Below are 12,882 nucleotides of genomic sequence, written 5' to 3'. Positions count from 1 at the left end.
TACTTATTTTAATAATGTCCACTATATTGGTGAAAGTGGATAGAGTTGAATAGTACTTGGTTGCATACAGTGGAATTCATAGCGTGAAACCCACCCCCCCCCCCCCCAAAAAAAAGGCTACTGACTCATCGCAACCACATTCCCATAATTAAATTTAAATTTGGAAAGATTCAAATCATTTTCTTAATGAAGTCGAATCATTATTATAAAATGATTTCAATTCTTCGTTGGATGTCCGAATCCAAACATCCAAGGTATATGGCTGCTCAAGAAAACAAAGTTTCTCTTACATCTTTCCTGCTTCTAACTCTGTGGCAAGGCAACATTCAAATGCCCGTATTTCTGCATCACTTTTCTAGTCGCCAGTGCTGCTGCCTCACTAGCTCGCAATGTTCCGGTCGCCATAATGGCGGCAAATTCACGTGTTATCTCCTCTTGGACCTTGGCTCGTGCATCTCCAAGAGGGTCTGCTGCAGCTCCGCCAGCTCCAGTCGGTTTAGAAGGTGGTGTTGGCTTGACTTCCTCGGATTTCGGCTTCTCCCCAGCCTTCACTTTATTCTCAACCTCTTTTTTCTGTGTGGTATTGGATGGCCCGTTCACGTTGGCAGTTGTGGACCGAGATGACTGACCAGATACAGAAGGGGTAAATTGGGGAACTTGAGGAACAGCACCAGCTCTCAAGGTTGTCTCCAAATTCTGTATCATGGGCACTGTACAAAAAAGGGTAGAGTATTTAACAAGTCTGATACCAAAAACCATTCACTTGGGCCATGGAAAGAAAGAAAGCATCTGCCTAACAGAATGGATCACATTCATCAAGGGATAAAATAAAATTTTATTTTATCAAGCATGTTATTTTGATAATTTTCACGCAAGACGAAAAGAAAATTATTGGAAATAACAAATCACTATTTTTGGATTGAAGGGACTAGTTAAGCTAATCCCGCACTATAAAAAAAATGCTAAAACACATTAATCCACTATAATTAACATGAAATAGGTTAATGACGATGTCCCTACAGCATATCTGACACAGGAATGAAGTAAAATTTAAGAGCAGATAATAACTTACTTAAAAGTGCACCCATGGGACTGCTCATAACTTCATTAGGCAGCTGCAAGATATAGTCCGGAATACCGGAACCGACTAGAAATTGGGCAACCTCATTGCTGAAGTTGTTGCAATTGTGGGTGAGCAAACTGTAGGTCTCAGCCGTGTAACGAGGACTAATCTCCTGCAAATACATCTCAAACACATCCTCAGGCACATGAGTGACTCCTAAATTGATTACTCTAATCGGTTTCCCGTATGGTGTTGTCCCAACAGGAGCATGTTGGATTCCTCCACCAAAATAGTATTCCTTATCATAAACCACAACTCCAGTGTGCCTATCAAGCAAACAAAAAATGAATAAACCTAACTCAGCAAATGCGTAACAAGCAATGCAACTGTAAACCCAATTCCATTTCCATGTATACAATGGGAGGTGGAAGACTTGATGCGACAAGGAGAAGTAGAATAACTACAACAAAAAGGAGGGACAGAACATAGATAACCATAAAAAATAAGTTTCCGGCCAGGATTAACACGATGTGCGAAAAACGTCAAATGAATAACAATAACATTCACTAATAAGGCCCAACATAGCCGGTATTGAAACGAAGATGCAGCATATCACGAGTCAAAATCAGATACTGTCTAGTTCAAAGAAACAAAACTGGTAAAAACGCAAAACTACCAACAAAATCCTACAAATGAAACATACTTGAGAAATTTTTCTTAATGAATACTTAAGATGTAAGATACATTATAATAAACATAGTTAAGAAAATTTTAGACTTCAATAAAAAATCTCACATCAAGAAACAATCTTTCCCCTTAAAACTAAACGCTTACCATATTCCCTCAATAGCCTTCCCTAACAAGGTCGTTGAAAGCTGCCGAGCAAGTCCTTGGCTCAAGTCGTACACATTCAAGGTAACATTATGGCCCTCCTCTCATCAATTCAAAGTCTCAATTAGTTCACAGAACATTTACCAACTAAATAAAATCCTTGTAAAGCATACTAAAAAACAGATGCAAAAGTAAAATCCTGGGAAAGCATACTAACAGAAAAAATGCAAAGAAAAATATAACAAAGCAAAGAATCAAACAAAAGTTGAACCAAATGAGGAGAATTAGATACCTCAGCAATGCCTGCAGGTCACGCTATTAACGCTCTTGCTAGGAAAGGAAGGGAAAAGAATTATTGCACCCTCTGATGGAACCGACGCAGATGACCTGTCCAAACAGATCAGGGAGACAAAATTTACAAGCAAAAATTATAATCAAATGAAAGACAAATATATCACCTTTTTTACTTCACAAGGCTTTCCGTTTATAAATAATTTTAACTGCCTCTTTAACCAGATCCCAATACATTCATTCGTGCTAAACAAGGGCAAATTTCTTGTATTTATCTTTTAAAATATCAGAATTTCAAACCTAAAACAGCTAATTAATCATATAATCACACATCATAAATTAAAAGCCTATAAGTTTCACTCGAGATAAGTCATGGCCTTATAATTCTCAATAATTGGAGATCACAACGCTTTTTGCGATCACACGATCTAAAGAGATACAAAATCGAATCGGAAGAGACACAAAACATATATAATTAAACAATATTGTTTCAACCCAAAAACACAACTAGAAAAATGAATATACATTTGAATTTCAAACTAGTTTTGGTAATGAAACTGAACCCGAGAGGAAAGGGCGAAATCGCGGAACTATTGTTCCTCTTCTTTTCTTTAAGCCCTTTGGGTGAAAACGAAATCTGGACGTGGGAGTTGCTTTTATAGTTGGGCGGTCGGGTTAATCGGGTTTGGGCCCCAGATATTTGCCAGTACCCCGGGTTTGGTTTCGCGCTCTTCTATTACCTTCTTGAAAGTACTGTCCACTCATTTTTTGACACGCATTGATTTACTGTTTCTAAATGGTAATGATTAGTCATACGTGGGAAATAAAACCAGACATGTTGTCCACGCTGTAAACAGTCCGCGCGTGCGCGATGATAGAGCTTGTCTTAGGCAATTAAAATTTACAAGTTGCATTTTATTATAATTAATATTTTTTATCAAAAGGATCAGCAACCACGATTCTAAATTTAGAATTTTCAGTTACAACAATTTTAACGGGATGTTATGAAAGCACGGATAAGTTTAGGGTAGTCTCACGTGCAGCATTTAATATACAATTAAAGAAATATATTATTGATTTTATTATTATTTTTTTAATAAAATTAATAAAAAATTATCGAAAACGTTATTATTTATATTAGAAATGTTATTATTTGGCGTTTTACCGGGTTTGGTAATATATCCGATAAAAAAAATAATGTTTTAGATAATACTTTACCGTATATATTACCAAGATCGGTAAAACGCTCAATAATATTTTAGATAAAAATAATAATATTTGTGGTAATTTTTACCGATTTTATTAAAAAAACTAATATCATATTTCCTTAACCGTATTGACGTATATTAAGATCACCTTACAGTAAAACTTTCCAAAAGTTTAAAGTAGGACATAATAACAATCATTAATTTAAAAAAATCAATTTGATTAAAAATTTATTTAACTCTTATTTAAGACAAATACTATCACTTGTAATCCCTTATATTAATAAAAAATATTATTAATATTTGATTAAAAATTTATTTAACCCTTATTTTTTTTAAGGGCATCTTACCTCCAACTGTTCATTTTAAGCAAAAAGAACTTTTAACTTTTGTTTAAGTAGGCACTTTAATCTTTATTTTTGTAGTATTTTGGTTTTCTAATATTTCGTTTTAGACAAAAAGACATATTTTAAAGGTTTGATCACTATTGACAAACAATTTTCACATTATTTATTCTTAAAATAAAATATTAAGATGAAAATACTTTTAATAAATATAAACTAAAATAATTATTTTAGTAAATGTCATTGATAATTTTAATAGAAACTCAAATCAATTTGATATTATTTTTAATTTTGTTACGTTTTAATTAATAAATTTTATAAAATTTAAAGTGGAATTAGCTTGTCCGTCAAAACAATATGACGTGGAATTACTTTGTTCGTCGAAACAATATGTATGACGTGGAATGAGCATCTAGAATAGAGAAATGGTTAATTGGTGAGGGTGAAAAAGAAAGTTGGAGGAGTTGCTGATTTGGTATTTTGCCACCTCATTACCGACTGGAAGGGAATTCAATGGATTCCTCCCAATCCCAAACTTGTCCCATGATGCTGAAGAAATTCCTGACGATTTCGTTTGTTGCGTTTGTCTGTAAGTAATAATCATTACTTCAAATAATTTCAATGTTTCTCGCTATCTTGTTCTTTTTTATTTGATTTTTTAAAAATTACCAAAACTATTTTTTAAATTGCAGGGATCTTCTTTACAAACCAATAGTTCTGCGTAAGATTTTCCTTTGCTACTTTTATAGAAAGAACTATGAATTTCATAATTTTTTTATGTTGATGAATTTTGCCTGCTTTTCGCCGGAATTCAGTGGTTATGCATGTGAATCAGATGCTGATGGATAAATTAATCACCTTGGAAGCTCGTCAAAGTCTTCTAATATTTCTGACTCTTCTACCAGCAAAGAGGAACTTAATGAACCAGATGGACAGATAGAGCCTCATGTTTCCCGGAAGGAAAATGATCAGATTTCAGTTGCTGATGTACTGTGTACTACGTGCAAGAAACTGCTTTTCCATCCTATTGTTCTTAACTGCGGACATGGTATTCCTCTACAATTGTTTCTATCTTTACATTAGCATCACTGAGCCTCAATTTCCTGTTATTTATGACTTATCTTTATTCTTTCTCAGTTTCTTGTCAAACATGCATCGGTATCCCTGCTGATGAGATGCTTAGGTGTCAAGTTTGTCAATGTATCCAAGGGGTTTTCCGAAAGTCTGCTCGACACTTGATCACTTTTTGGTGGCTAAATTTCCCAATGAGTATGCACTGAGAAAAGATACTATTCAGTTCAAACAAGCTTCTTGCAAGCATGAGGGACCATCCACTTGTATGTCTCAATTTTCCACGGTCCCATCTTGTTCTAGGTCTATCAACATTTCGTTTGATTTAGTATTTAGCTGAATTATATTTTCGGTTCCATCCTTTTTCCTGCTGATTGGTCTTTTTTTTTTTTTTTGTTAAGCTTAAAACTGAAGCACATGATTACTAATTCAATATCCTATATATACTGAATTTCTTAGTCATTCATGTTGGCAAAATCAATCTTAAAAAGAGTCTGATTGACTGATCGTGCTATAATAATGCTGCATCAACTTTGAGTCCATAATTTTAAACTAGTTATTATGTTTGAATTCTCAGGTTCCATGGAACCTAGTAAAAGAGATATCTCACCGGTCCTGTTGCCCTCAGAAGTAAAGCCCCATCGCTATACTCATGTAGGAGCTGGTTCTGATGCTTGTGGGGTAAATATGTTGCTTACTTTCTTCTTTAAAGTTCAAATGTTTTGGTTTCATGCATGCTCATAGTTGTCTTTTGTTTTCTCATTTCATTCCCATAAATAACATAGCTCATTCTACAATATTTTAAAGCATGTGTTGAGAGCAGTTAACTGGGAAGCGGATGAATTTGCTAAGCCAGGGATAGGCTAATTGGATGGGATTTATTTGTTGCATTAAGTTTATTGTATTGTGGTTTGTTGGCATTTTTGGTAATTGTGTTATGTTTGCATTTGGTCGAATGTTTTTAGGAGATAGTTTTTGAGTTGGGTATGGTCACTGCTGTGTTTAGGTAGTGTATTGTAGCTCATTGTTGAGATGGTTGTCAATGGGTTTGGTGGTATTGTACTCTTCTTGTACTTGGTACTTATGCAATAAAATTTTAAGGCACTCTTTTCTTCCTTCCAATGTCCGTTGAGACACTCTTGTTGCTTGACGGATATGAAGGGGGGTTTTAATGAGGCCTACCTATTTATCAGGGAAAAAAAACATGTCAACCTTTATTTTTTCTCATAACAATTTTTATTCTTTTCTAACGAAAATTGCTTGCAAGTAGTCTAATCACTAATGGAAATGCAGAGTGCAAGTATGTGTGTGTGTGTGTACATGCTTGTTTTGCCAGTGTCTATTCTTCTTTTTCAACACTCCTTAGTTAATCCCGTCAATAGTTTCCGGGCATTGAACTCTGAAAATTTGTATTGAGGACATTTTATTGCTTAAAGAGGGTCCTATAATGGATAAGTTGCTCTCTATTGCTTTTTGATTCAGTGTTTGTTGGATTTTGTTTAGAGCTTTTCAAGCAACATTTTCACCTGACCTAGTGCATAAAGATGGAGTTTATTATTTCTTTGCATTGCTTTGCTAGACTAATTGATATTTTTTTTCTACGGTATAATTGTCATCGCTTGTACTGTTAGATTCTCTTATAGTAAGTCCAATACTGCTCAAATTTGTGCTGGCAGATGTGTCCGATTGTTGGGGATAGATACAGATGCAAGGATTGTACAGAGAAAATGGGATTTGATCTTTGTGGAGATTTCTATAAAACTCGACCTATGCTTCCAGGCAGGTTCAATCAGAGACACACTCCATGTCATAAGTTTGTGCTAAAGCGCAACATTACGTGAAAGGTTGAGGCTGTTTCCTGAACAACTAGAGAATGATTCCACTTCTATTGTCATCATTGATGGATCTCCGGATAATCTGGAAACTGGACTAGTACCTCATGCTTTTTCAGGCACTATACAAGAAAATATTTGCAAGAAAATAATCTAGCGTTGCAATTCGAGATTGATAGCATTGAAGATGAAGATGAAGATGAAGATGGAGATGGAGATGCCGTTGCCCTATTGGTCGGTTGATAACGGTTTAGTAATATTCTAGTCATAGGAACTGGTGAATTACTTGTAGTCATAGATCTCATAATATTCCATGACAAGTCATGTACGACGAAGTGTGCGTTTTGTTCAATAGGAAGGACAATCATGATTTATCACAGTAAAGAAATCAGTAATCAAATACCAAAGTCCATATTTATGAATCTAGACGGGTATCATGCCTGCCCAACCTCAGTCATCTTACAACTAGTCGATCGGTCATATATGCGGCCAGAGGGCAGAATAGAGGACGTCATCGTAAAGGTGGATAAATTTTTCTTTCCAGTTGATTTCCATATCCTGGATTTCAAAGCCGATGAAAATGCCCCGATTATCCTGGGACGACCATTTTTAGCCACTGGGAGAATCCTAATAGATTATGAAAAGGGAGAGTTCATAATGTGAGTAGGAGAGCAAAGTGTCACCGTCAATGTATTCAATTCCATGAAATATGTGGACGATTCAGAAGAGTGCCAATGCATTAGAGAAGTCGAGGAGAATACTCGATGAATACATCGCTTTGTATAATGACCCTACAACCGAGATGCATGAACAAGATACATTTGGCCCAAGCGAATTAAACTCAGAAGAGGAATCAGAAATTCATGGCCCTGACAACAAAAATTTGAATAAGGAACGCCCAGCAATTGATACCAATGCATGATATGGAAGAGAGACAAAGGATCAATCGAGACTTCTTCATAATAGATCAGGTATGAAATTCGAACCCTTAGAATATGATGAAGTAAGGTCTATAGAGTCATCCTTGCAACATACACCGAAACTGGAATTTAAACCTTTTCCATCACATTTGAAATATGATTATCTAAGAGTTGATGAAACTATACTAGTGATAATTTCTGCCAACCTAACCTCTGAACAGGAGAATAGTTTATTGAATATTTTGTCACATCACAGAAAAGCTCTCGAATGGACAATGGCAGACTTGAAGGGAATCAGTCCAACTATAGGCATGCACAAAATTAACCTTGAATATAGCCATAGCACTTCAGTGGAACCTCAAAGAATACTCAATCCAATCATGAAGAAGGTAGTCATGAAGGAAATCATAAAATGGTTGGACGTGGGAGTAATATATCCTATTTCTGATAGTTCATGGGTAAGCCCGATACAATGTGTGCCAAAGAAAGGTGGTGCAACCATAATTAAAAGTGAACATGACGAACTCCTCACCACGAGAACAGTCACGGGCTGGCGTATATGAATGGATTACATGAAGCTCAACAAAGCCACAAAGAATGACCATTTTCCCCTCCCTTTTATCGACCAAATGCTTGATAAACTACCGAAAAAAACATTTTACTGCTTCCTCGATGGATATTCAGGGTATAACCAAATAGCCATAGCATTGGAGGATCAAGAGAAAACAATTTTCACATGCCCGTATGGCACCTATGCATTTAGAAGAATGTCGTTTGGATTGTGTAACGCTCCAGCTACATTCCAAAGATGCATGATGGCAATATTTTCAGATATGGTAGAAGAATGCATGGAAATATTTATGGATGATTTCTCCATCTCGGGAGATTATTTGGACTGATGCCTAGGTAATTTATCTAAGGTACTGAAACGATGTGAAGAAACCAACGTAGTGTTGAATTGGGAGAAATGCCATTTTATGGTGACCGAAGAAATAGTATTGGGTCATAAAATTTCATGTCGAGGTATTGAAGTCGATAAAGGCAAGGTGGACATAATTGCAAACCTACCCCCACCTACCAATGTGCGAGGTGTATGCAGTTTCCTTGGACATATAGGCTTCTACAGGCGGTTCATAAAAGATTTTTCTCAAATCTCTAAACTCTTATGTCTTTTGCTTCAACAAAATCATCCATTTGAATTTACTAATGATTTTTTGAATGCCTTCACATATTTGAAGAAAAAGCTTTCGGTAGCACCATTCGTGATCTCACCAGACTGGAATGAACCATTTGAATTCATGTGCGATGCCAGTGACTATGCAATAGGAGCGGTGCTAGGGTAACGAAAAAGTAAAATCTTTCATGTCATATACTATACGAGCCGTACTCTTAATGATGCACAAGTAAACTATACCACCACTAAAATGGAACTTTTAGCAGTAGTATTTGAATTCGATAAGTTTAGGAATACCTAATAGGCACTAAGGTAATTGTGCATACAGATCACTCAACCATTAAATATCTGATTAATAAAAAAAATGCGAAACCTAGACTAATTCGATGGATATTATTACTACAAGAGTTTGATTTAAAGATTAAGGATAGAAAAGGTATAGAGAATCAAGTGGCAGACCATTTGTCTAGGCTAGATAAAAAATCTGATTGTCTTGACATAACAGAAATTAAAGAGGATTTCCCTGATTAGAAAATATTATTTGTCACGGTTGCGCCGTGGTATGCTGATATTGTTAACTTTCTTGTTAGTGGTATTATTCCTCCTGATTTATCTAGCCAGGGTAGAAAGAAGTTTCGACATGATGTGCGACATTACTATTGGGATGAACCATTTTTATTCAAGCAATGTGGAGACCAAATAATTTGAAGATGCATTCCAAAAGAAGAACATAAAGATATTCTACACCAATACCACTCGTCACCATATGGAGAGCATTTCGGTGGAATGAGAACAGCAACAAAGGTGCTCCAATCTGGATTTTATTGGCCAACCTTATTCAAGGATGCGCATGAATTTTATAAGTCATCTGATAGATGCCAATGAACAGGAAACATATCAAAAAGACATGAGATGCCATGGCAAAATATCCTAGAAATTGAACTCTTCGACGTATGGGGAATAGACTTCATGGGACCCTTTCCAACATCTTTCAGAGATTTGTACATCTTCTTGGTAGTAGACTATGTATCAAAGTGGGTTGAGGCCATCACAATGCCTAAAAATGATTCCAAAACGGTGTTAAAGTTTCTGCACAAAAATATATTCACCCAATTTGGAACACCACGAGCTATTATCAGCGATGAAGGCACTCATTTTGATAATAAATTGAATGCTAAGGTACTGAACCGATATGGAGTACGACATAGGATTACTATGGCGTATCACCCTCAAATGAATGGACAAGCCGAAATGTCTAATCGGAAAATTAAACAGATCCTTGAGAAAGTGGTCAACCCAAATCGAAAGGACTGGTCGCCGAAGCTAGATGAAGCACTATGGGCTTATCGCACAGCATTCAAGACAGCATTGGGAATGTCACCATTCAAACCGGTCTATGGAAAAGAATGTTATATGCATGTTGAATTAGAACATAAAGCCTATTGGTCCATCAAAAAGCTAAACATGGATGCTCAGCTTGCTGGAGAAAGAAGACTCTTGGAATTGAACGAGATAAATAAATTCAAAGCATACGCATACGAGAATGCCCGCCTATACAAGGAGAAAACAAAATGATGGCATGACAGAAAAATATTGCCGAGGCAATTCTATTATAGACAACAAGTACTGCTCTATAATTATCGTCTTAAGTTATTCCCAGGCAAGTTGAAATCACGATGGTTAGGGCCATTTATTGTACACCAAGTCCATGACAATGGAGCAATTGAAATCCAGAACCAAAATGATGGTTCCATTTTTAAGGTGAACGGGCAGAGATTCAAGGAGTACAAAGGAGCCCCTGTCATGCGTGACAAACTGGCATCGTTGGCATATGATGCCCAAGAGTTTTCTTTTCTTTCTTGAACAAATCTCGTTGCCTAGGCAACAAAAATTTGAATTTTGTACATAAATAAATTAAGTTATTTTCTTCTTTCAATATCCGTTTATTTTAATATTTTTTATTTTATTGTAGGCAAGCAATGAAACGTGGCTGCATGGGGAGTTAGAGCATGCATGAGAAGAAAACAAACCCTATGATGCATGGTTTTGGAGACAGAATAAAGAGGGAAAGATGTATTTTCCCCACTTTATGTCCAATCATATATTTCTCATTAATGCAAAAATCTTTTCCCTCCAAGAAAGGACAAAATTGCCTCGAAACCAACCATTACTTTCCAAAGTAACAAACTGCCCAACTTCTTCTTCTTCATCGTGCCTCACTCTCTCTTCACTAATAAAGAATATTTTTCCCATCGCCACCACTGATTTCAACCAAGAAAAATGGTAAGAACAAGGAAAGCCCCAGCCCCAACACAGAGTTTCGAACGTTTCCAAACAGCTGAAGCAGAAACATGTTTCAAAATTTTTCATAAACTTCAAGTATATCTGGAAGATGGATTTGTTTTCCCAGCCACGGATGAGGAACCGTTTGGACCAGAAGTGATGGACGTGACAAAGAAACACAACTGGGAAAAGTTTTCTCGTCATCCCAATGTCGTAGCACCGGCGATGGTACGGGAATTCTACGCCCATCTCGAGGACCCGTTTATCCACACAGTTTATGTTCGAGGAAAGTTCATTTCATTTTCCCCCTTAACACTCAATCGACACTTTAAGTTGGGAAAAGTGGAGGAGCAATACAAGAAATTTGTAGCTGAGGCCGATCAAGAAACGTACGACGGAGTACTATAGGATTTACGCTTTGGATGGGCCAAGTTTGAAGGAAATGCCCCAAAGAGGAAACAAGTAGATCGCCTAGCACTAAAACCGCATGTGAAGTTGTGGGATCACTTTCTCAAAGGAAAGCTGATGCCAACATCCCACAACACCACTGTCCTCGTGAAGAGACTTATGCTCTTGCACTCGATCATATACGGGAGGAAGATCGACGTTGGAGAACTCATCTTTGAGCATATCCATGAATGCGCCAAGAGGAACCGGGGTAACCTACTATTTTCAAACTTGATAAACGCATTGTGCAAGAAGAAGAAAGTTCCCGAGGAGCACTTTAAGGATTTCATTAAATCCAAGAAGAGCATCACCAAGAAGAAGGTACCCGAGTTGATGAGTTTCAATGACGACGATCCGCATAAAGGTTTGGAGCGGGGAGCAAAATCAGTTATCGTGATTAGAATGGCTGTTGTGGTCACGTACACTCGAGAAACGCTTGAAAATATCGAACGCCTGGAGGACCACATGGAAATTTACTTCGAGTATGTCAAGGCTAAGGACATGCAACTCAACGTCTTCTTTAAGGAGTTGCTCCCGAACACTAACACCAGACTGCCGACCTTCCCCAGTGTCATCCTCAAATACAATGCGGGCGACAGCATATTCCATGCCTCAACATCACATATCCCTCCAGAAGTTCCCCCATAAGTGCCCATTGATGTGCCACCTCTAGCCACCCATGTCCCACCTGTACCAGAGGAAGGCCAAGGCGACACAGAAGAGTTCCTCAGCTCCTCATCTTTTTCAACCACCAAGAGCAGTGATGATACACCACCCCACTTCTTCACCGACAAAGATTTCACACCAGCATCGAAGCAACCCGAGCACGACCCTATCCAGTCCCCTGTCTGTCAAGCTACACCAGTCCCAGCAGTAGACCTTAGTCCAGCACAAGTAACTCCAACTGCCGAGCAGTCAACTCCAGCACGTGCCTCGTCCAGCAAGAAGTGCTACAAGAGAAAGAAAGGGCGTATACTTCAGCCATCTCCCTCGCCAGCAGTAGTAGACTCGGGATCCAAGAGTCACTCTCCTCCCAAACGACATCTAACGAGGGCGTCCAGCCAAACCACCCCACCACAGAGATTTTCTATTTTATTTTTAGTTTTTCTTTTTCGCATCTGTATATAGATTCATATAGTTTTAATTTCATGCATTGAGGATAATGCGTCCCTCAAGTTTGGGGGAGGTATTGTACCATATTCTGCCATATTTTTTTAAAAAGCAGTTGATGATAATTGGTTGAAAATTTTGATTGTCATGACATAAGCAGGTTAAGATTATTGTTAGGAATGAATTAGGGATGCCCAATGATGAATGCATAATTTGATTGCCTAGGCCAGAATTATGTTAGACTGTCTAAAGAGAGAACCAACCTTAGGCATGATTCTTTGAAGTTCATAAACACGATTGTAGGTTGTCTT

General features: G+C 37.3%; 1 protein-coding gene and 1 pseudogene across 1 annotated transcript; one reads left to right on the top strand and one right to left on the bottom strand.

Moving 5' to 3' along the window:
- Positions 1-290: 290 nt before the first annotated feature.
- LOC120177291 (desumoylating isopeptidase 1-like) lies at positions 291-2,950 on the bottom strand. Its single transcript, XM_039183492.1, has 4 exons — positions 2,926-2,950; positions 1,898-1,997; positions 1,073-1,389; positions 291-710 (listed from the first exon to the last, which is right to left on the bottom strand). The coding sequence occupies exons 1-4, from the start codon at positions 2,948-2,950 to the stop codon at positions 304-306; spliced, it is 849 nt and encodes a 282-aa protein (XP_039039423.1). The 3' UTR covers positions 291-303.
- Positions 2,951-4,227: 1,277 nt separating this feature from the next.
- Positions 4,228-6,818, top strand: LOC120177191 (annotated as a pseudogene).
- The last annotated feature ends 6,064 nt before the right edge of the window (positions 6,819-12,882 follow it).

Source organism: Hibiscus syriacus, unplaced genomic scaffold (assembly GCF_006381635.1).
Source record: "Hibiscus syriacus cultivar Baekdansim isolate YM2019G1 unplaced genomic scaffold, ASM638163v2 tig00112285_pilon, whole genome shotgun sequence".
NCBI classification, from domain to species: Eukaryota; Viridiplantae; Streptophyta; class Magnoliopsida; order Malvales; family Malvaceae; genus Hibiscus; species Hibiscus syriacus.
Note: the sequence above shows the minus strand (reverse complement) of the source record. Positions and strands in the feature narration are given on the sequence as shown.

Bases quoted from the DNA above. Each gene is read 5' to 3' on its own strand.
- LOC120177291 (XM_039183492.1), bottom strand. From the start codon at position 2,950: ATGAGTGGACAGTACTTTCAAGAAG. The intron at 1,998-2,925 runs GTAATAGAAGAG...TGAATTGATGAG, and splicing joins TGGACAGTACTTTCAAGAAG to AGGAGGGCCATAATGTTACC. The intron at 711-1,072 runs GTAAGTTATTAT...TTTTTTGTACAG, and splicing joins TCCCATGGGTGCACTTTTAA to TGCCCATGATACAGAATTTG.